This window comes from Mustela lutreola, chromosome 7, assembly GCF_030435805.1.
Source record: "Mustela lutreola isolate mMusLut2 chromosome 7, mMusLut2.pri, whole genome shotgun sequence".
Taxonomy (NCBI): Eukaryota; Metazoa; Chordata; class Mammalia; order Carnivora; family Mustelidae; genus Mustela; species Mustela lutreola.
Genome location: NC_081296.1, coordinates 55,564,867 through 55,582,851, shown reverse-complemented (window position 1 = coordinate 55,582,851; position 17,985 = coordinate 55,564,867). Strand labels below are relative to the sequence as shown.

Below are 17,985 nucleotides of genomic sequence, written 5' to 3'. Positions count from 1 at the left end.
CTCCGCAGTTCTTTCCTACTTAGCACTTCTCTAGTTGATGCATTTGTTTATTGGCATAAATTACGTAAATTACGTATAAATTAATAGTGCCTGCTTGACCAAGTTGAATAAATGTCTGCTAATTATAGGTGTGATCCTCGGTAAGTTACTTCAGGTGAGCTAACTAATTTCTTTTTGGAAATCAGTTCTGGTGCGGTCGCTAATTTCCTTTCCATTACTACAAAACGCACTGGCATATTTGTAAAAATGCCCAGCCCACTGCAGGGGCTTAATACTGTGAAGATTCTGAAAAGACACTGTAAATCGGAGACCCGATATGAGCCCCCAGCAGAACAGGCCTTTGTCCTCTATAAGAAACTGGGTGGGGCGGGACCGAGGGTCCCCTCTCTGCGCCCCTGGAATCTAGCCTCACCGCACCTGATGGTCAGGTTCTCCATGACCCCGGGGAAGCGCTGCAGCTCGTCCCGGAGCTCGTCGAAGGTGATGGCGCCGTTGCAGTCCTTGTCTGCGGACTCAAAGAGCGCCAGCGTCAGCTGGTCCAGCTTCTCGTCCGGCAGCGAGATGGCGCTCTCGCGCATGCATGACTGCAGCACGGTGCGCAGCTCGTCCACGTCGATGGACCCGCTGCCTGTGTCAAGTGGGGATCGAAGCCGAGTGGGAGCTTGCCCGGGACCCTACTCTCTACCTGCAGATTCCCCATGCCTGCCCAACTATTGCATGGCGATATGAGCTTTCCCTGTTCGCCCACCTCCAGTTTTCTCCCAACCAAGTCCCTTTCTGGGTGTAGATCAAGCAATCAAAGTACATAATGTCATCCTCAGTTCAGAAACCTTCCATGGCTCCCCACTGCCCAGGTCTGTGGAGAGAAACTCCTCCCCAAGCATGGAGAATCTTAGCTTCAGTGCATGCCTTTCTCCAGAATCTGCAGCCTCCTCTCTAAGTAGTGAGCTTAGCCTTTTTTTCTGTGTATTTTCCCACTCCGCATGAACAGCAGGGCCCATGATTAATGAGTTCTTGGCCCGATTTGGATGCACATACACATGAGGTGGCTTCATGTTTCTGCCCCTTACTGTGATGGTGGGCTATAAGTCCTTTGGGGTAGTGAACCTTACTTTGTTCATCTATAGAATGGGGATAATATTCCTTCCCTCTCAGAACTGGTTCAAGGATAACAGGTCATTATAAAATACTTACTGTGGTATCTGGAAGAAGGTAGCTGCATATAATTGGAAAGTCTTATTGGTATTTTAATCATCATAAAGGCCCAAGCCAAAGTCTGTAATCACATGACAGTGCAGTCTCATGTATTGCTCTCCAGCACGCCTCCCGTACTTCAGGTTTCCTAGCCAAGAGCCACTATGCCGCAGGTCTCTAAATGCATCCAGAGTCCCTCCCCTGTGCCTTCACACCCTCTGGTCCATTCAACTTTATTCACTCCTTGGCTAGTTTCAAATCCAGGGTCCGCCTTCTTTATTACTCTCATACACACATTCCTCCTCCTCATCCCGCTGTCCTTCTATTCATATCTCATTCCTGAGTGAATCTAGCCACCTATCCTTTCCCTTCCTGCACCAGGGCAGCTGATAGAACATTCTTGGAGAAAAGCACTCAAGAGAGCAGGAAGCTTTGATCCTCAGCCACAGCAAGGCCTTCAACTTGCCCAGAAACCTTATCCTGATTCTCTGGTAAGGTCATTCTCCTACTGCCTACAGGATCACTTCTCTCCTCCATGTGCATCCAATCCCTGCCTGACTCTCAGAGAAAAATGAAGCCACTGGAAGGGAATGCTCTCTAGTTCCTGCCTTTCACCTGCCCTGTACTGCCTCTCCCCCCGCCCCCAACCAAAAGTCTGCAAGGAAAAGGTGAGTGTGTTGCTTCTCCCGTCAAAAATCAACCTCTCGGGAGTGAGCAAAGCTTGGTGGTCAGAAAGCAGTCAAGGAGGACTGTCCCATGGAGACTTGGTGTGGTCAACTCCCTATGTACGAGGGGAAGGGGGCCAATTTGGGGAATGGGTTCCAGGAATGAGGTCTGGCTAGACTGAGTCAGGTGGGACTGGGAGTTAAGAAACCCCATAGGCCAGAGGGCCATGCCCAGGAGTAGGCCTGCAGCTAGGTTTAACTTTTCAGGATGCATATCCAGCCCAGGGACTTCCCTGCTCAACACTCTTTAGTGGCTCCCCGTGGCTAATTGTACTGAGTGGGGGCTGAAGTCTGTTGTAGACAGTCACCCCTGCCTCAGCTCTCCTCTTTCTTTCCTGGATCCCTGGTTAATGCCTTTATCAGTCTCTACCATCCCAAGTGGTCTTTAGCTTAAGATAATTTACAGTTTGGAAAGATGAAAAAGTTCTGTGGGTGGATGGTGGTGGGTTGCCCAACAATATGAATGCACTGAACGTTGTTGCACTGACACTTAAAAAATGGCTAAAGCTTTATAAAATTGGTTAAAGTGGTAAATTTAATGTTAGGTATATTTTGCTACAGTAAAAATTATGTTAGAAAGCAATATAGTCTTACACGAACAAATGCGCATGTTGTTTAGCAAGAAAAGGCAGTCAGTAGAGCGTAATCCTATTAAAAATATGCGGGGGGGGGGGAGGTGTGTATAGAGAGATAGAGACAGAGAGATCAATTACAAGGCAGTACAGAAAAATGTTATGGGTGGTTTTTGCTTTCTTCTTTAAAGAAAAATCAGGCTTCTGGTGATCGAATTAAGGACATTTGTCTCCTGGGCCAGAGTGGCCCCTTCTTGCCACCTCTCCAAGAAGCGAGGCAGTGGTCAGCCGGAGAAAGGGGTTGAGGGTGGGAGGGGTAGGGGATGGACACACTGAGGGAGAGAACCATCAGCCTGGGCTGGAGAAAAGTCACTGAAGGGGGTGGATTCCCTTTGCTCCTCCCACTGAGACCATCCCCGCCCCTCCGGAGCCCTTACCGTCGACGTCGTACACCTGGAAGAGGAATTTGAGTTTGTCCATGGGGTTGCCGTGGATGAGCAGGGTCAGCGCCTCCAGCAGCTCCTGGAGGGTGATGGTGCCACTTCCATCCGAGTCAAACAGAGTGAAGAACCTCTCGGCAAAGAAGGACTGTGGCCAGAGAAGGGCGGGAGATGGGCACTGGGTGGCCGAGGGGGCCCGGCTTTGAATTGAAGTGCGGCGGGCTTTGCGCGCATGCGTTGTGGGGTGGTGGGCTTGAGGCGGGTCCCTGGTGCTTGCGTGTGGGGTGGGAACGGCCCGCTTGACCACACCAGGGGGCGGTGTCCACGGCCCCTCCCACTGGCCCAGAGCAAGTTTAGACACCCGTGGAAGTACTGTTCAGATCCCAGCAGTGAGGAAGGGCTTGTGTCTGGGGCTCAAGCCCCCTGCTGGCCCCTCACGCTTGGTCATTTGTACAGGCTCTCTGTCCCCTAGTGCCTGTCACCCCCATCAGCCTTGCACTCCAGACCCCTCAACATGCAAAAAAGGGTCAGACCGAGGTCTCCCCCTGCAGGCTCCTCCAGGGTCCTGTCTCATCCCCCTTGGGGTGAACCAGGAGGGTTTAGAGGGTAGATGGCCCTTGAACACCTGGATGGTCCCTATACTTACTGCTTTAGGCTGCCTGAGGTTATACTTAAGGCTCGTGCTTAAGCTCCTATTCACTCACTCTATTCACGCATTCAGTTATTCACCCATTCATTCATGCATTCATTTAGCAATCATGTCCTGCACAGCCGCCACTTGCCAGGCCTGGTGTTAGACACCCAACACAGAAATTAAGACAGGCGGGCTCAGTGCCCCAGGTACACCCGGCGGGAGGCTTGCCTGGAAGCAGGGAGAGGGGCCTGCAGGGCTTCGTGTTTGACCTAAAGAAACCATGAGGGCTCACAAGCAGGAAGTGGGGGCTGAAGTCTGTTGTAGACAGTCACCCCTGCCTCGGCTCTCCTCTTTCTTTCCTGGATCCCTGGTCAATGCCTTTATCAGTCTCTACCATCCCAAGTGGTCTTTAGCTTAAGATAATTTACAGCATCCTTGTAATGTATTGGGATGCCTGGGTGGCTCAGTCAGTTAAGCATCTGCCTTCGGCTGGGGTCATAATCCTGGGGTCCTGGGGAGTTTGCTCCCCCTCCCCTGTTTGTGCTCTCTCACTCAAATAAATAAATAAAATCTTAAAAAAAAAAAAAAGAGTGTAATGTATTATTAGGCAGAATGTCTTTTTTTCCCCTCCCCATGTTTACTCCTCATGGCATTTAGAGTTCTTAGCAGTATCCCTGCTACCAGCAAGTGAGGGGCACACAGAGACATGCAGATGCTCATTGGCTCGCCCCTATCAAGGACACAGGCCACCACCAGATGCTAGCCCATGAAACGTGTGGGGAGAAGTTAACATTTGCAGGCTCACTCCCCCTGTATCTCTATGGATACAAACCCTGTTTGTGGGGTACGCAGGCTTCTCCAGAAATGGGCAGAGAACCTATGAAATGAGAGAGGTTTTGGGGAGGGGGTGGGAGTTTCATGGATACAAATCACTGAGAATCTTATTTCTTGGAAGGAGGCTTATGGACACCATAGCCTCAACTCTGCCCATGAGGTTGGTGGAAAACATGAGGCCAAAACTACTTCCTAAGATCTGGCGAGCTCCTGACACCCAAATTTATATGTTGTTTCAAAGCCCCCAGGAGGCACGGCTACCAGAGGGATGGGAGGGCATCAGGAGCAGAGACTAAAATGCTTGGATCCTGCTTAGGGGTGAGGCTAGAAACCCTGAGGATGCCCAGGGGGCGATCTTTCCCTCCTTGCGAGGTACTGTGTCCCTGAGAACCAGACTGCTCCTCTGCTATGAGCACAGGGTCCACTTCTGGAGTGGACACTTGCCTCTTTCACATTGAGGGCTGCTTTGAATTCTTGCAGATCGATTTCCCGGTCTTCCCCCGCAATGGTCTCAAACTGGTGCGTCACCCACTGAAGCCATTTGGTGTCCTCTTCGGTACTCATGGTGCTGGAAGAAGAGGAGATAGGTTTGTGGGTTTGGGGTGTCAAGGGCTTCTGGTGGTTCCAAGACGTGTGCCTGCTTCTATCTAGGTCCTTGGGCCTTCCATGGGTTGGACCCGCTTTGCCCAGGAGAAAGGAGCCTCCCCAAGACTGCTTCTTTACGTCTCTAAGTCCCTGTCTCTTTCTTCCATCTGGCATCAGCCAGCCTGGACTTGTGTCTCTTTATGTTCTGGAATGATAGGGTCCCAGTGAGATGGAGCCCAGGCTGTGGGCTTGAGGTCAGAGAGTGGCACACTCATGTTAACACATCATGTTAACATGACAATATTTCCTGCCTCACATTTACACAGCTCTTCACTGTTTTCCAAATACTTCCCACCCACTACTTCATTTGTTCTCTGTCACAGCTTGGTGGATCATGACGTTTTATAGGGAGGAAATAGATTTAGAGCAGATGAGTCTTTCAGAGAAATTTATTCAGCCAATGAGAGAGAGAGAAAGTTCCAATTGGCCAGTATGTTTCCATTATGCCCCATCCTCTGTTTGAACACTTCTAGTACAAGCATCACCAGGACTCAGACCTCAATGTCCAGAGCACATTGTATGATGCTCTAAGGGTATCAGCAAACTGACAGCCTCCCAGATGAGCTAAGTACACAATGACCTGAACAAAGGTTACTGGTAAATGAGGACACTTTCTGTGTTATCAGAACCCAACAAACCAAAAATGAAGCTGTGAGGATTTATAGCTTCTGTTGCCATAAACTTTTCTCTGAGAGAATGGCTTTGTCTGTATCCCGTGAGTTCAATGTAACCTTAAATGATTTAGCTACAATCGATCCTCATTATTTGCAGATTCCATATTCGTAAATTCACCTGTTTGTTGAAACTTATTAGTAGCCCCCAAACCGATACTTGCAGCATTTTCCCAGACATTGCAGGCATGAGCAAAGTCGTGATCAATTTCAGCTGCCTGATGTACACGTTCCCAGCTGAGGCTGAAACGGGATCCCTCTGCCTTCCTATTTCAGCTCTCATACTGAGAACGAGTGTCCTTTGCATGATCTAGTGAGTGCTGCAAGTTTTAAATTTTTGTGCTTTTTGTTGGTGATTTTCTTTTTCTTTTTTTTTTTTTTTTTTTTCATTCTTAACAAAAGTTTTTTAAGGGTGGTTGACACACAATGTTATGTCAGTTTCAGGTGTATGTCTAGTTATGTTTTGCTTAAGATAAGTGTAGCTACTGTCTGTTACCAGGCAACACTGTTACGATATTATTGATTATAGTCCCTATGCTGTGCCAGTGACTTTGCTGTTTAAAATGGCCCCAAGAGTGATGTTGAGATGCTGGCTAGTGTTCCTAAACACAAAAAGGCTGTGATATGCCTTAAGGGGAAAAATACATGTATTAGGTAAACTCTATTCAGACATGAGTCCTAGCACTGTTGACCATGAGTTCTATGTTAACAAATCAACTATATTTTTAAAGGAGTCTTTTTAAAAAAGATTTTATTTATTTATTTGAAAGAGAGAGAGAGAGAGAGCATGAGAGGGGGAGGATCAGAGGGAGAAGCAGACCCCCTGCTGACCAGATAGCCAGCAGGCTGGATCCCAGGACTCTGGGATCATGACCTGAGCCAAAGGCAGATGCTTAACCAACTGAGCTCCCAGGTGCCCCTAAAGGAGTCTTTAAACAGAAGCACACATAAAACGAGATTTTATACTGATTGTTTGATTAAAAAAAACAAAGTTTTGTGCCCAAATGTTGGCAGGAATCTAACCCTGCATTTTCCCGAGGAACAATGGCCCAGAATTCCCTAATTCATTGTTTGCAATGAATTTAGAGGACATAATTGCCATGAATAATGAGAATTAACTATCTCTACATAAAAATTAAAAATAAACAAGCTCACTTCCACTTAAGGTACCAGGAAAAAAACCAATATAGTATCCACATGCACAAATAGAAGGATAGACTATTAAATAGAAAATCTGAAATTCAGGAACTAGAAAACTAAAAATGATCAAAATAATGCATTTATTTTTTATTATGATGATGGTTTTGAAGATGTAGCCATATGTTAAAAACTCATCAAATTCTTCATGTTAAGTGTCCAGTTTATTGTTTATTAATAATGCTTCAGTGCAGTAAAAATGAAGTTGGGTCTTCAAAAAGTCTAAGTAGAAAACAAGTAGAAGTAGAAAACAAGTCTAAGTAGAAAACAATTAAAGAAAACAAGTTGGGGGGGGGGGTGCTTGGGTGGCTCAGTGGGTTAAAGCCTCTGCCTTTAGCTCAGGTCATGATCTCAGGGTCCTAGGATTGAGCCCTGCATCAGGCGCTCTGCTCAGTAGGGAGCCTGCTTCTCCCTCTCCCTCTGCCTGCCTCTCTGCCTACTTGTGATCTCTGTCTGTCAAATAAGTAAATAAAATCTTAAAAAAAAAAAAAAAGAAAACAAGTGGGAAAAATACAACATTAATATTGAGAAAGGCAATAAAAAGGGAGAGACTACAGACACATCAGTATCCAGTGTACTTGTTTGGTGAACTCAGGGAAATGAGTTGATTTCAAGAAGATATTACAATGCAAACGGACTAACATTCATTTCAGAAATAAGAAAGGCGGTGGAATGTCAGCCACTTATGACCGTGTCAGCCCCAGCTTGTTTTTATAGCTGAGTTCTACCCAATCTTCAAAGAATAAGTCCAATATCAAACTAGCTCTGATGGCAAAAAAAAAAAAAAAAAAAAAGTAATAATAATGGTAAGACTCCCAATTTATTTTACAAAGCTAGCATTCCTCAATCCTGACGTAGATAGCATACAAGAAAAGGAAAATTCTAGACATATGTAACTGGTAGAGATGCAACACTCAAACTAGAATATAACCAAGTTAAATCCTGGAATTTCCTTCGAAAAATAATAACCCACCTTTATCAAGAAGGACATTTTCCAGATACACAAGAATAATTCACTCTAAATATTATCTGCCAACCCCCGCTGCTGTCCAAACGCAGTAGTTGGAAGACTAGCGGTGCCCGAGTTATGACATCTGCCTGTCAGAGACAGGAAGAGCTTGCTACAGTGTCCACTCTGGCTCACCAACTTTGGGGCCAAGCCCCAGAATCTGCACATTTAACCAGAACCCTGGATGTTGGTGACCCATGCCGGCAGGTCCAGGCTCTCATCTGGAGGTTCAGCAGCCCCACTTACTTTACCCCTGGGGACCCACAGGAAGGCATTCCACAAAGTAGAGAGAACTCTGGGAAAGAGGCTGCGTGCAGGTGCTAACCCAGGGAGGGTGGGGATGGGCTATCTGGTGTGTGCTGGTGTGCACGTCCCTCTTCTTGGAAATGTTAGTGTTTCAGGCCTGCAGAAGGAGAAGAAATTCTAGGAAGCTGGTGGAGAAGAGGCTGGTACAGCTGGTGGGAAGAACGGAGGAAGGGGATGCAGGGGAAAAAGAAGGTAGCACCGAAGGAGAGAGACGTCCTCGAGGAGGAGCTAGGAATGTTCAGATTTCAGAGCTCTAGGGGAACAATGTGCTCAGCAGAGGCCAGAATTTTCCCGGGAGACCAGGAGTTTAGATCCAGGCTTGCTCTGCCCTACCTAATCACTGGCCTCACTGCCCTGTGGTGAGCTTATCTGTAGCATGCGACAAACATCATTCCAGCAAGGGCTGCTATGATGACCAAATGAGATGCTATTTGGGAAAGTGCAACTGACAAGCACTGTACAAATGCTACATATCATTACTCTGACTAGGCCAATTCCTCCTCTTACAGATGTGAAAACGGGTCCAGAGAGGTCTGGTGACATCATGCCCAAGATTGCACAGCTTGCTGGTAACCAGGCAAGAGCAGACCTGAGCAGGCTCAGGTCTCCTGACCTCTGTCCCAGACAGACAGTCATCCTCTGTAGCTCCCCCACGACAAAGAACCCTTGCCTTTCCCTTGTCACTGGCATGGAAAGCTAGAGAAAGAGTCACTCACCCTCTGCGGCTTTCAAAGTCTGGCTAGGCTGGGTCTTCTGGCCTGCTCACCCTTTCTCCTATCTTCTAGACCACAGGTCCCAAAGCGGCTATGGTCTGTACAGCAGCTTGTGGGGGAAGCCCACAGTTGACCTCTCCCCAGCTCCTCCTCTTCCTGACTCTTCTAAAGAGCTGCTCACACCCACTGCCCCTCAGGCATCCACATACTGGCCAGAGGCTGACTTGGTCCAGAGAAATCCCGACAAACAGCCTGGTGCAAGGGTGAGGCAAGCATTTCACTGGAAAGATGTTGGCAGTCTTCCATCTGGCTGGATAGCTTCCATTTTCCCTCCTTCAAGGAGACCAGCAGGTAGGAACTCTAGAAATGCACTGTGGAAAAAACCAAAATCACCATCAAGTCAGAGTAGGCTCTGCTCAGCCCTTAATGAGCCAAGTACAATTCATCAATCCCAATAATGTAGATTACCAACAGAAAGGTTGAAGCACTTACCCTGAACCATGCGTTGTGCTAAGGACTTTACACGTAGTGTTCAATTAAATACAAAACACGGCCCTGTTTGGTATGGTTATTACTGTCACTACACCAAAGGGGAGAGTGGCACTCTGAAAGGTGAGTGACATGTCCAGATGGCTGGGCAGGCGTTCAGCTGTGTTGGACTGACTCTGGAGACTGTGCATTTAACTCACAGAAGCAAAGCTCAGTCCCAATGAATTGGGTAAAATACATCGGAACGGTCCTGGGAAGAGGTTCCCAGTTCAAGGGACCTGGGGAGGGAGGGAGGGAGGTCGGAGAATCCTACTGGCCAAAAATCTAAGAGAAATTATACAAATAGTTGGATAAGGTCACACTGTGACTAAAATTTGAAGTGCTTTTTACATTTTGTCCTGTCTGGCAAGACATGAGCAGATAACCTTGGATGTCTGGTGGGGATTTGGACCCTCAACAGGTGATTTAAGATGTCTCTTGCTACTTTCCAAAATGAGGGAAATGATAACTGTTTTGTTTTTATCTTAAAGCAGACAAGTTGGCAGAAGAAATTTCTCTGATCATGTGGCCGCTGGTGGGATGCTTTAAAGGGCTCCTTGAATGCAGTCCTGTCTGGACTCCAGTGTCATCAGGGGTCCACTTGATGCTGTTTTGTAGTCACTCATGCTCCTCTGCCCGCAGATTCAGCCAGTTCTTCCTGGGCTAGTCCCAAGGCCATGTATGATCTGCAGAACTGGGGTGATCTGGTGATCTCTGAAAATTCTCCATTCTGACTTGGCAAAAGACATCATTCCCTGGTCCAGATGATTTAAGACAGTGTCAAAGATAATGAAGAACTTCTGTGTCTCTCTTGGGGGTAACAATCCCAGAGCCTGTGCTGTGATGATAGCATTTGAGAAATTCAGCCCCATGATCTTGGTTTAGGGTTGACGTGTTTTCCTTAGAACCAGACCTGCAAGATCATAGAATTCCAGACCTGCAAGATCATAGAATTCAACCAACCTTTTTTTATAGCTTAAGTCTCTCCTTTGCCCTACCCCAACCAGACCTGGTGGTCTGTAGTCTTGACTTGCACACCTCCTGTCACGGGGTGCTCACTTGCTTGGGAAGCAGCAATTTGGGGGCTGCTTTGACCATCCGATAAGTGTTCCTCATACTAGAGGGAAGAGAGAAATAGAAACTTCCATTAAGTGGCTTAAGAAACTACATCTAGGAAATGAAAAATTCTTCAGAAGAAATAAGCAAAGTGGTAAGTAGGAATCACACTTTCAAGTTGTGACTGGTTAAGGAAGAGGAGGAAGAAGAAGAGGTGAGGTAGAATTGCCTGTGCCCTATTGTAATAGTGATTATCTGTGCACGATTCTCTTTCTATCCCACTGGACTGTGAGCTCCAAAAGGCAAGGTCTCTGGTTATTTGTTTTTAGTCCAAGGAAATTAACACAGTGCTGAGTACACAGTGGGCACGCCATACACATTTGTGGAATGAACAAACCTATCTCCATTCGACAAGTATTTATGAAACACCATGTGCCATGCACTGTCTGAGTCTACGGAGATGAGTGAAATAACCCAGCATGATCAAGGCAGAGACTGAAGTGCTAAGAAGAGAGCATTAGGAGGGCTTCCCAGTGGAAGTGATTGATCTGAGATGGGTTTCAGAGTGTGGATAGGAGTTTGCCAGGCGGAAAGCCAAAAGGACATATTTGGAGCAACTCAAAGATCAAACACAAAGGCATGGTGATGGGAATACATTCTGTGTTCAGGAAGCTATAACAGTTCAGGTCTAACTAAACAATGGCATGGAGAAGGACAAGCTTGAAAGCAGGACTGGAGCAGAGAGCAGGAGTCAGATCACAAAGGGTCTTGTACGAAACGAGCTGAAGAGCAAGGCCCCTGTCCTGGTTGCTGGGGAGCCCAGTAACACTGCAGAGTTTATATTTACTATATCAAACAACAGAGCAATGAGGTGCTTGCCAATGTTCTGACAGATGAAAGTCCAGTTTTCGCCTAGTATCTGGAAAAAAATGTACATTTTTAAAAGGAGATTGATAAACACTGTGAATATTCATTTTTTGAGCATACCTTTCTTCTAACCAACATTTGGGAAGGATAGACTTTTCCGCCAATAACATTTTTGTATGATTACAAAACTTAAAAACATTAATTATAGGAAAGCATATAAAAGCACAAAAAAAGATTTTAAAAATCACCGCAACCCACCCAACAGATAAAATCTCTGCTATAATTAAATGTTCCTTTCTAGGCACATGCCGGAGGTGACCCAGCATGGGATTCGGAGTGGAGTAGTTTCTGATGAACCTGTTTGCATGAGCTGGTTTGCCTTTTGAAAGGTGAAATGGAATGGTTTCGGTTATGTCAAGGGCTTTCACTTCTGTCTCCTCCCATGGAGCTGGGAGGCCATGAAGGAGGTGGGCATCCTGCACATTTCACCAGGTAGAACCATGAACTTCTGAACCTGACCAAACCACAAATATTTTAAGGAGTCCACCTGAACACCTGCAACTTGCTACAGTAAGAGACTTTGCTGAGTGAGAGCCTTAGCAAGCAATTATACTCAGCCAAGGCCCATTTTCTGCCCCCAAAATCAATAAAAATTCTTTGGAAACAACATATGCAAGTGTTCCCTTTTGTCTTTAAAGTTCCTTGACTTTTGTTCCCTGGGAGGGCACCATTTTGGTTGCCGCCTATATCTGTTTTCCCTGAATCACAATTCTGAGAACATGAATAAATGTTTTTCTCTTTATTTTAGCTTAGCCTCTTTTCTGGGTCAACAGCCTTGCAGGACAAGCTTGGGATGGCACCTGGAAAGAAAAGAAAATCATGGGAATGTTCTACAGCTCTACCCTTGAACTCTGGTTGGAGCTCTCTGAAAAGAGAGGCGATGTTCTCTCCACTTTTGCAGAGAATTCAGGTGGCTCTGATACCGTTTGGGCTCAGGGGTCTTGAGTTTTTGGAGGACATCAGCTGCTGAGCAGTGGGAGGAGGTGTCTTTAAGTGGCTGTCACATGGTAAACATCTCCAGTGGCTAGATTTGAGCAGGCTGGCCTCTGAGCACATGTGATACCAAATGCCCATTGGGAGAAATTCCTGGGGAAAATTGAAAGTGGAGTAGGGCGGCCAAAGTTCACAATCAGAAAAAGGTGGGTATGAATGCTAATATTACTTCATTCACACTCACAGACCAAACTCAGAAAAGTAAGAAGCTGCAGTTTGGGGTTTCTGGTTAAGATGGCCTGAAGTTCACTCTTTGAGGACCCCCTCACCTGTACTATACACAAAACAATGAGAGAGAAAATACTTCTAAAAATTTAAGGCAGTGCTCTGGTGGGCAAGGAAGGTGGAGACTTGGGAGTAGAGAGCGTGGTGTGAGGATCCTCTGGGTTGCATGGAGAGAGGCAGTTCCCCTGCTTGGAGTTCATGTGGGAGAGGGGGGCATGACCTCTCCATGGGTGAGGGACCTGGTGGGGCCATTGAGCTGCCCCATTCACTAGCACAGAACTCAAGGCCAATTTCTGGACAAACCAGTGCAGCAAGATTCTCCCCCAAGGAATCGGTGCTTGCATGGATCTCTAAAATTTGGAGTTTGGGAACCCACTCATACCTGAGATAAAACACAGGAGTGCAGGGCCACCTGGCAGGCAGATAGCTCAGACACAGGCAGGGTGAAAGCAGGGATCTTATGGAGGCTTGTGACACAGAAGATGTGATTGTGTGCTCTTCTATGGGTGCTTGAGAAGGGTGGTGGGTGTAAACTCCTCACTTTGGGAGAAGAGAGTCTGGGCACCACCACATTTATCCTGCCCCTCAGCACTGATGGAATTCAGGGAACAACACAGCACCACCCAGTGGAGCCTGGAGCCACTTACACCCAGCCACGCCCTCCTGCACCCTGCAGGCACATCTCCACTAGTGCAAGTCTACCCGGCCTTCAGGGTAACAGGCGGCTCTCCCAGAAGAGCAGCACAACTCCTTGTCCACACCAAGTCTACCAAACGCAGAGAGCTACAAAACTTCAGCTCTAAAAAGAAAAAAAAAAAAAAGGGAAGAAAGAAAAACAAAAAACTTCAGCTCTAGAGGAAATAAGATCAGGCTTCCTTTTTATTTTTATTATTATTTTAAATTAAATTAAATTAATTTAGTTTGTATTTTATTTTTTTATTGTTTGTATTGTTTTTTATATTTTTGGACCTAGCTTTTTTTTTTTAGCAAGCAGACTAAAACACCACCTATGATCTAGCTTTCTTTCTTTTTAAAAAAGAATATTTTTTTATTTAAAAAATTTTTTTTAATTTTTTATTTTTCGGATCTAGCTTCTTTTAACAAGCAGACCAAAACATATCCACAATTTACTTCCTCTTTCCTTCTTTATTCCTTCCTTCCTTTCTTTTTTCTTTCTTTCTTTCTCCTGGACATAATGACAAGATGGAGGAATTCAGTCCAAAAGAAAGAACAGGAAGAAGTAATGGCTAGGGGTTTAATCAATGCAGATACAAGTAAGATGTCTCCATTAGAATTTAAAACAATTATAAAGATACTAGCTTGCCTTGAAAAAAGCACAGAAGACACTAGAGAATCCAATCTAGTTGATCTAAAATTTAAAATGCTATAACTGAGATGCAAATCCAGATGGATTCCATGACAATGAGGCTGGATGAAGCAGAGGAACATATTACTGATATAGAAGATAAAATTATGGAAAATGATAAAGCTGAGAAGAAGAGGGAAAGAAAAATACTGGATTATGAATGTAGACTTAGGGGACTCAGTGACTACTTAAAGCATATTAACATTCATATGGTAGGAGTCCCAGAAAATGAAGAGAGAGAAAAAGGGGCAGATGGTTTATTTGAGCAAATTATAGCTAGAAACTTCCCTAATCTGGGGAAGGAAACAGGCATTGAAATCCAAGAAGCACAGAGAAGTCCCATTAAATTAAACAAAAGCCAACCATCACCAAGACATATTGTAGCCAAATTCACAAAATGCAAAGACAAGGAAAGAATACTGAAAGCAGCAAGGGAAAAAAGTCCTTAACCTATAAGGAAAGACCGATCAGGTTCACAGAAGATCTGTCCACAGAATCTTGGCAAACTGGAAGAGTGGCATGGTATATTCAATGTGCTGAATGGGAAAAATATGCAGCCAAGAATACTTCATTCAGCAAGACTGTCATTGAGAATAGAAGGAGAAATAAAGAGTTTCCCAGACAAAAATTAAAGGTGTTCATAGCCACTAGACCAGCCCTGCAAGAAATATTAAAGGTGACTCTGAGTGGGGGGAAAAGGCCAAAAGCAACAAAGACTAGAAAGGAACAGAGAACACCACCAGAAATACCAACCCTACAGATAACACAATGGCACTCAATTCATATCTTTCCTTAATCACTCTGAATGTAAATGGACTAAATGCTCCAATCACAAAACATAGGGTGTCAGATGGATAAAACAAACAAACAAACAAACAAGACCCATCTATATGCCTGCAGAGACTCATTTTAGACCTAAAAACACCTGTAGATTTAAAGTGAGGCAATGAATAACCATCTATCATGCTAATGGATGTCCAAAGAAAGCCAGAGTAGCCATACTTATATCAGGCAAATTAGATTTTAAACCAAAGACTGTAACAAGAGAGGCAGAAAGATATTATATCATAATTAAGGGGTCTATCCATCAAGAAGATCTCACAATTATAAATATTTATGTTCCCCAACTTGGGAGCACTGAAATATATGAATCAATTAATAAACATATAGAAACTCATTGATAATATGATAACAGTAGGGGACATTAACCTCTACTTACAGCAATGGGTTGATCATCTAAGCAGAAAATTAGCAAGGAAACAATGGTTTTGAATGACACACTGGACCAGATGGACTTAACAGATATATTCCGAATATTTCATTGTAAAGCAGAATATACATTCTTTTGAGTGCACATGGAACATTCTCCAGGATAGATCACATACTAGGTCACAAACCAGGCCTTAACAAGTACAAAAAGACTGATCATATCATGCATATTTCTGACCACAATACTATGACACTTGAAATTAACCACAAGAAAAAAATTGGAAAGACCACAAATCCATGGAGGTTAAAGAATGTCCTACTAAAGAATGATTGGGTTAACCAAGAAATTAAAGAAGAAATAAAAAATTACATGGGAGAAAATGAATGTGAAAACATGACAGTCCAGAGCCTTCAGGATGCAGCAAAGGTAGTCCTAAGAGGGAAGTATATAGCAATACAGGCCTACCTCAAAAAGCAAGAAAAGTCTCAAATACACAAACTAACCTTACACCTACGGGAGCTGGAAAAGGAACAGCAAATAAAGCCTAAAGCCAGCAGAAGAAGGGAAATAATAAATATCAAAGCAGAAATAAATGATATAGAAACAAACAAACAGTAGAAAAGATCAATGAAATTAAGAGCTGGTTCTTTGAAAGGATTAATAAGATTGATAAACCCCTAGCTAGGCTTACCAAAAAGAAAAGAGAAAGGGCCCCCAAAAATAAAATCACAAATGAGAGAGGGGAAATCACAACACCCACAGAAATAAAAACGATTATAAGAGAATATTATGAAAATAAGCAGATGCTTAATTGACTGAGCCACCCAGGCACCTGAAAAGACCCAAGTTAATATCATCCTCAATGGGGAAAAACTGAGAGCTTTTCCTCCAATGGTCAGGAACAAGACAGGGATGTCCACTCTCACTACTGTTATTTAACATAGTACTGAAAGTCCTAGCCTCAGCAGTCAGGCAATGAAAAAAATAAAAGGCATCCAGATCAGCAAGGAAGAAGTCAAACTTTCACTATTTGCAGACAACATGATATTATATATAGAAAACCCACAAGACTCCACCAAAAAATTGTTAGCACTGATACCTGAATTCAGCAAAATTCTCAGGAAGCAGCAAAAAAAGATATCAAGGAATCGATTTCATTTACAATTGCACCAAAACCCATAAAATACCTAGGAATAAACCTAACCAAAGAGGTAAAATGTCTGTACTCTAAAAACTAAAAAACACTTATAAAAGAAATTGAAGAGGACACAAAGAAATGGAAAGACATTCTATGCTCACGGATTGGAAGAATAAATATTGTTAAAATGTCTGTACAACCCAAAGCAATCTGCAGATTTAAAGTAATCCCTACCAAAATACCAATAGCATTTTTCACAGACCTAAAACAAATAATCCTCAAATTTGTATGGAACTACAAAAGACCCCGAATAGCCTAAGTAATTCTGAAAAAGAAAAGCAAAGCTGGAGGCATCGCATTTCTGGACTTCAAGCTAAATTACAAAGCTGTAGTGATCAAGACAGTATGGTATTGGCACAAAAACAGACGTATAGATCAGTAGAACAGAATAGAAATCCAGAAATGGATCCACAAGTATATTGTCAAATAATTTTTGATGAAGCAGGAAAGAATATCCAATGGAAAAAAGACAGTCTCTTCAACAAATGGTGTTGGGAAAACAGGACAGCCACAAGCAGAATGAAACTGGACCACTTTCTTACACCATACACATAAATAAATTCAAAATACATGAAGGACCTAAATGTGAGACAGGAAGCCATCAAGATCCTAGAGGAGTGGGGCACCTGGGTGGCTCAGTGGGTTAAGCCTCTGCCTTTGGCTCAGGTCATGATCTCAGGGTCCTGGGATTGAGAACTGAATCTGGCTCTCTGCTCAGCAGGGAGTCTGCTTCCCACTCCCCCACCCCCCACCCCCACTGTGTGCTGCTCTGCCTACTTGTGATCTATCTCTCTCTGTGTCAAATAAATAAATAAAATCTTAAAAAAAAAAAAAAAAAAGGATCCTAGAGGAGAACACAGGCAGTAACCTCTTTGACTTCAGCCACAGCAGCTTCTTATTGGACACAACACTGGAGGCAAGGGAAACAAAAGCAAAATGAACTATGGGGACTTCGTCAAGATAAAAAGCTTCTGCAAAGTGAAGGAAAGAATCAACAAAACTAAAAGGCAGCCTATGGAATGGGAGAAGATATTTGCAAATGACATAGCTGATAAAGGATTGGTATCCAAAATTTATAAAGAACTTATCCTAGGGATGCCTGGGTGGCTCAGTTGGTTAAGTGGCTGCCTTCGGCTCAGGTCATGATCCCAGGATCCTGGGATCGAGTCCCACATTGGGCTCCTTGCTCAGCAGGGAGCCTGCTTCTCCCTCTGCCTCTGTTGCCACTCTGCCTGCCTGTGCTCTCTCTCTCTCTCTCTCTCTGGCAAATAAATAAATAAAATATTTAAAAAAAAAAAAAAAGAACTTATCCTACTCAACACTCAAAAGACAAATAATCCAGTTAAGAGATGGACAGAAGACAGGAATAGACATTTTTCCAAAGAAGATATCCAGATGGCCAACAGACACATGAAAAGATGCTCAACATCACTTAACATCAGGAAAATGCAAATCAAAACCTTAATGAGACACCACTGCACACCTGTCAGAATGGCTAAACTTGACAACACCGGAAACAGCAGGTGTTGGTGAGGGTGCAGA

General features: G+C 44.3%; 1 protein-coding gene across 4 annotated transcripts in view; it reads right to left on the bottom strand.

Annotated features, from left to right (window-relative positions):
* NOX5 (NADPH oxidase 5) overlaps positions 1-9,308 on the bottom strand; it is a 32,088-nt gene extending 22,780 nt beyond the window's left edge. For 3 of the 4 annotated variants that reach the window (XM_059180934.1, XM_059180936.1, XM_059180937.1), the window contains exons 1-4: positions 8,944-9,143; positions 4,844-4,967; positions 2,929-3,079; positions 418-628 (exon numbers count right to left, since the gene is read on the bottom strand). In XM_059180934.1, coding sequence (XP_059036917.1) covers positions 418-628; positions 2,929-3,079; positions 4,844-4,963 — 482 coding nt within the window. In that variant the 5' untranslated portion in view covers positions 4,964-4,967; positions 8,944-9,143. The other variant, XM_059180935.1, reaches the window with a different exon arrangement.
* Positions 9,309-17,985: the final 8,677 nt, after the last annotated feature.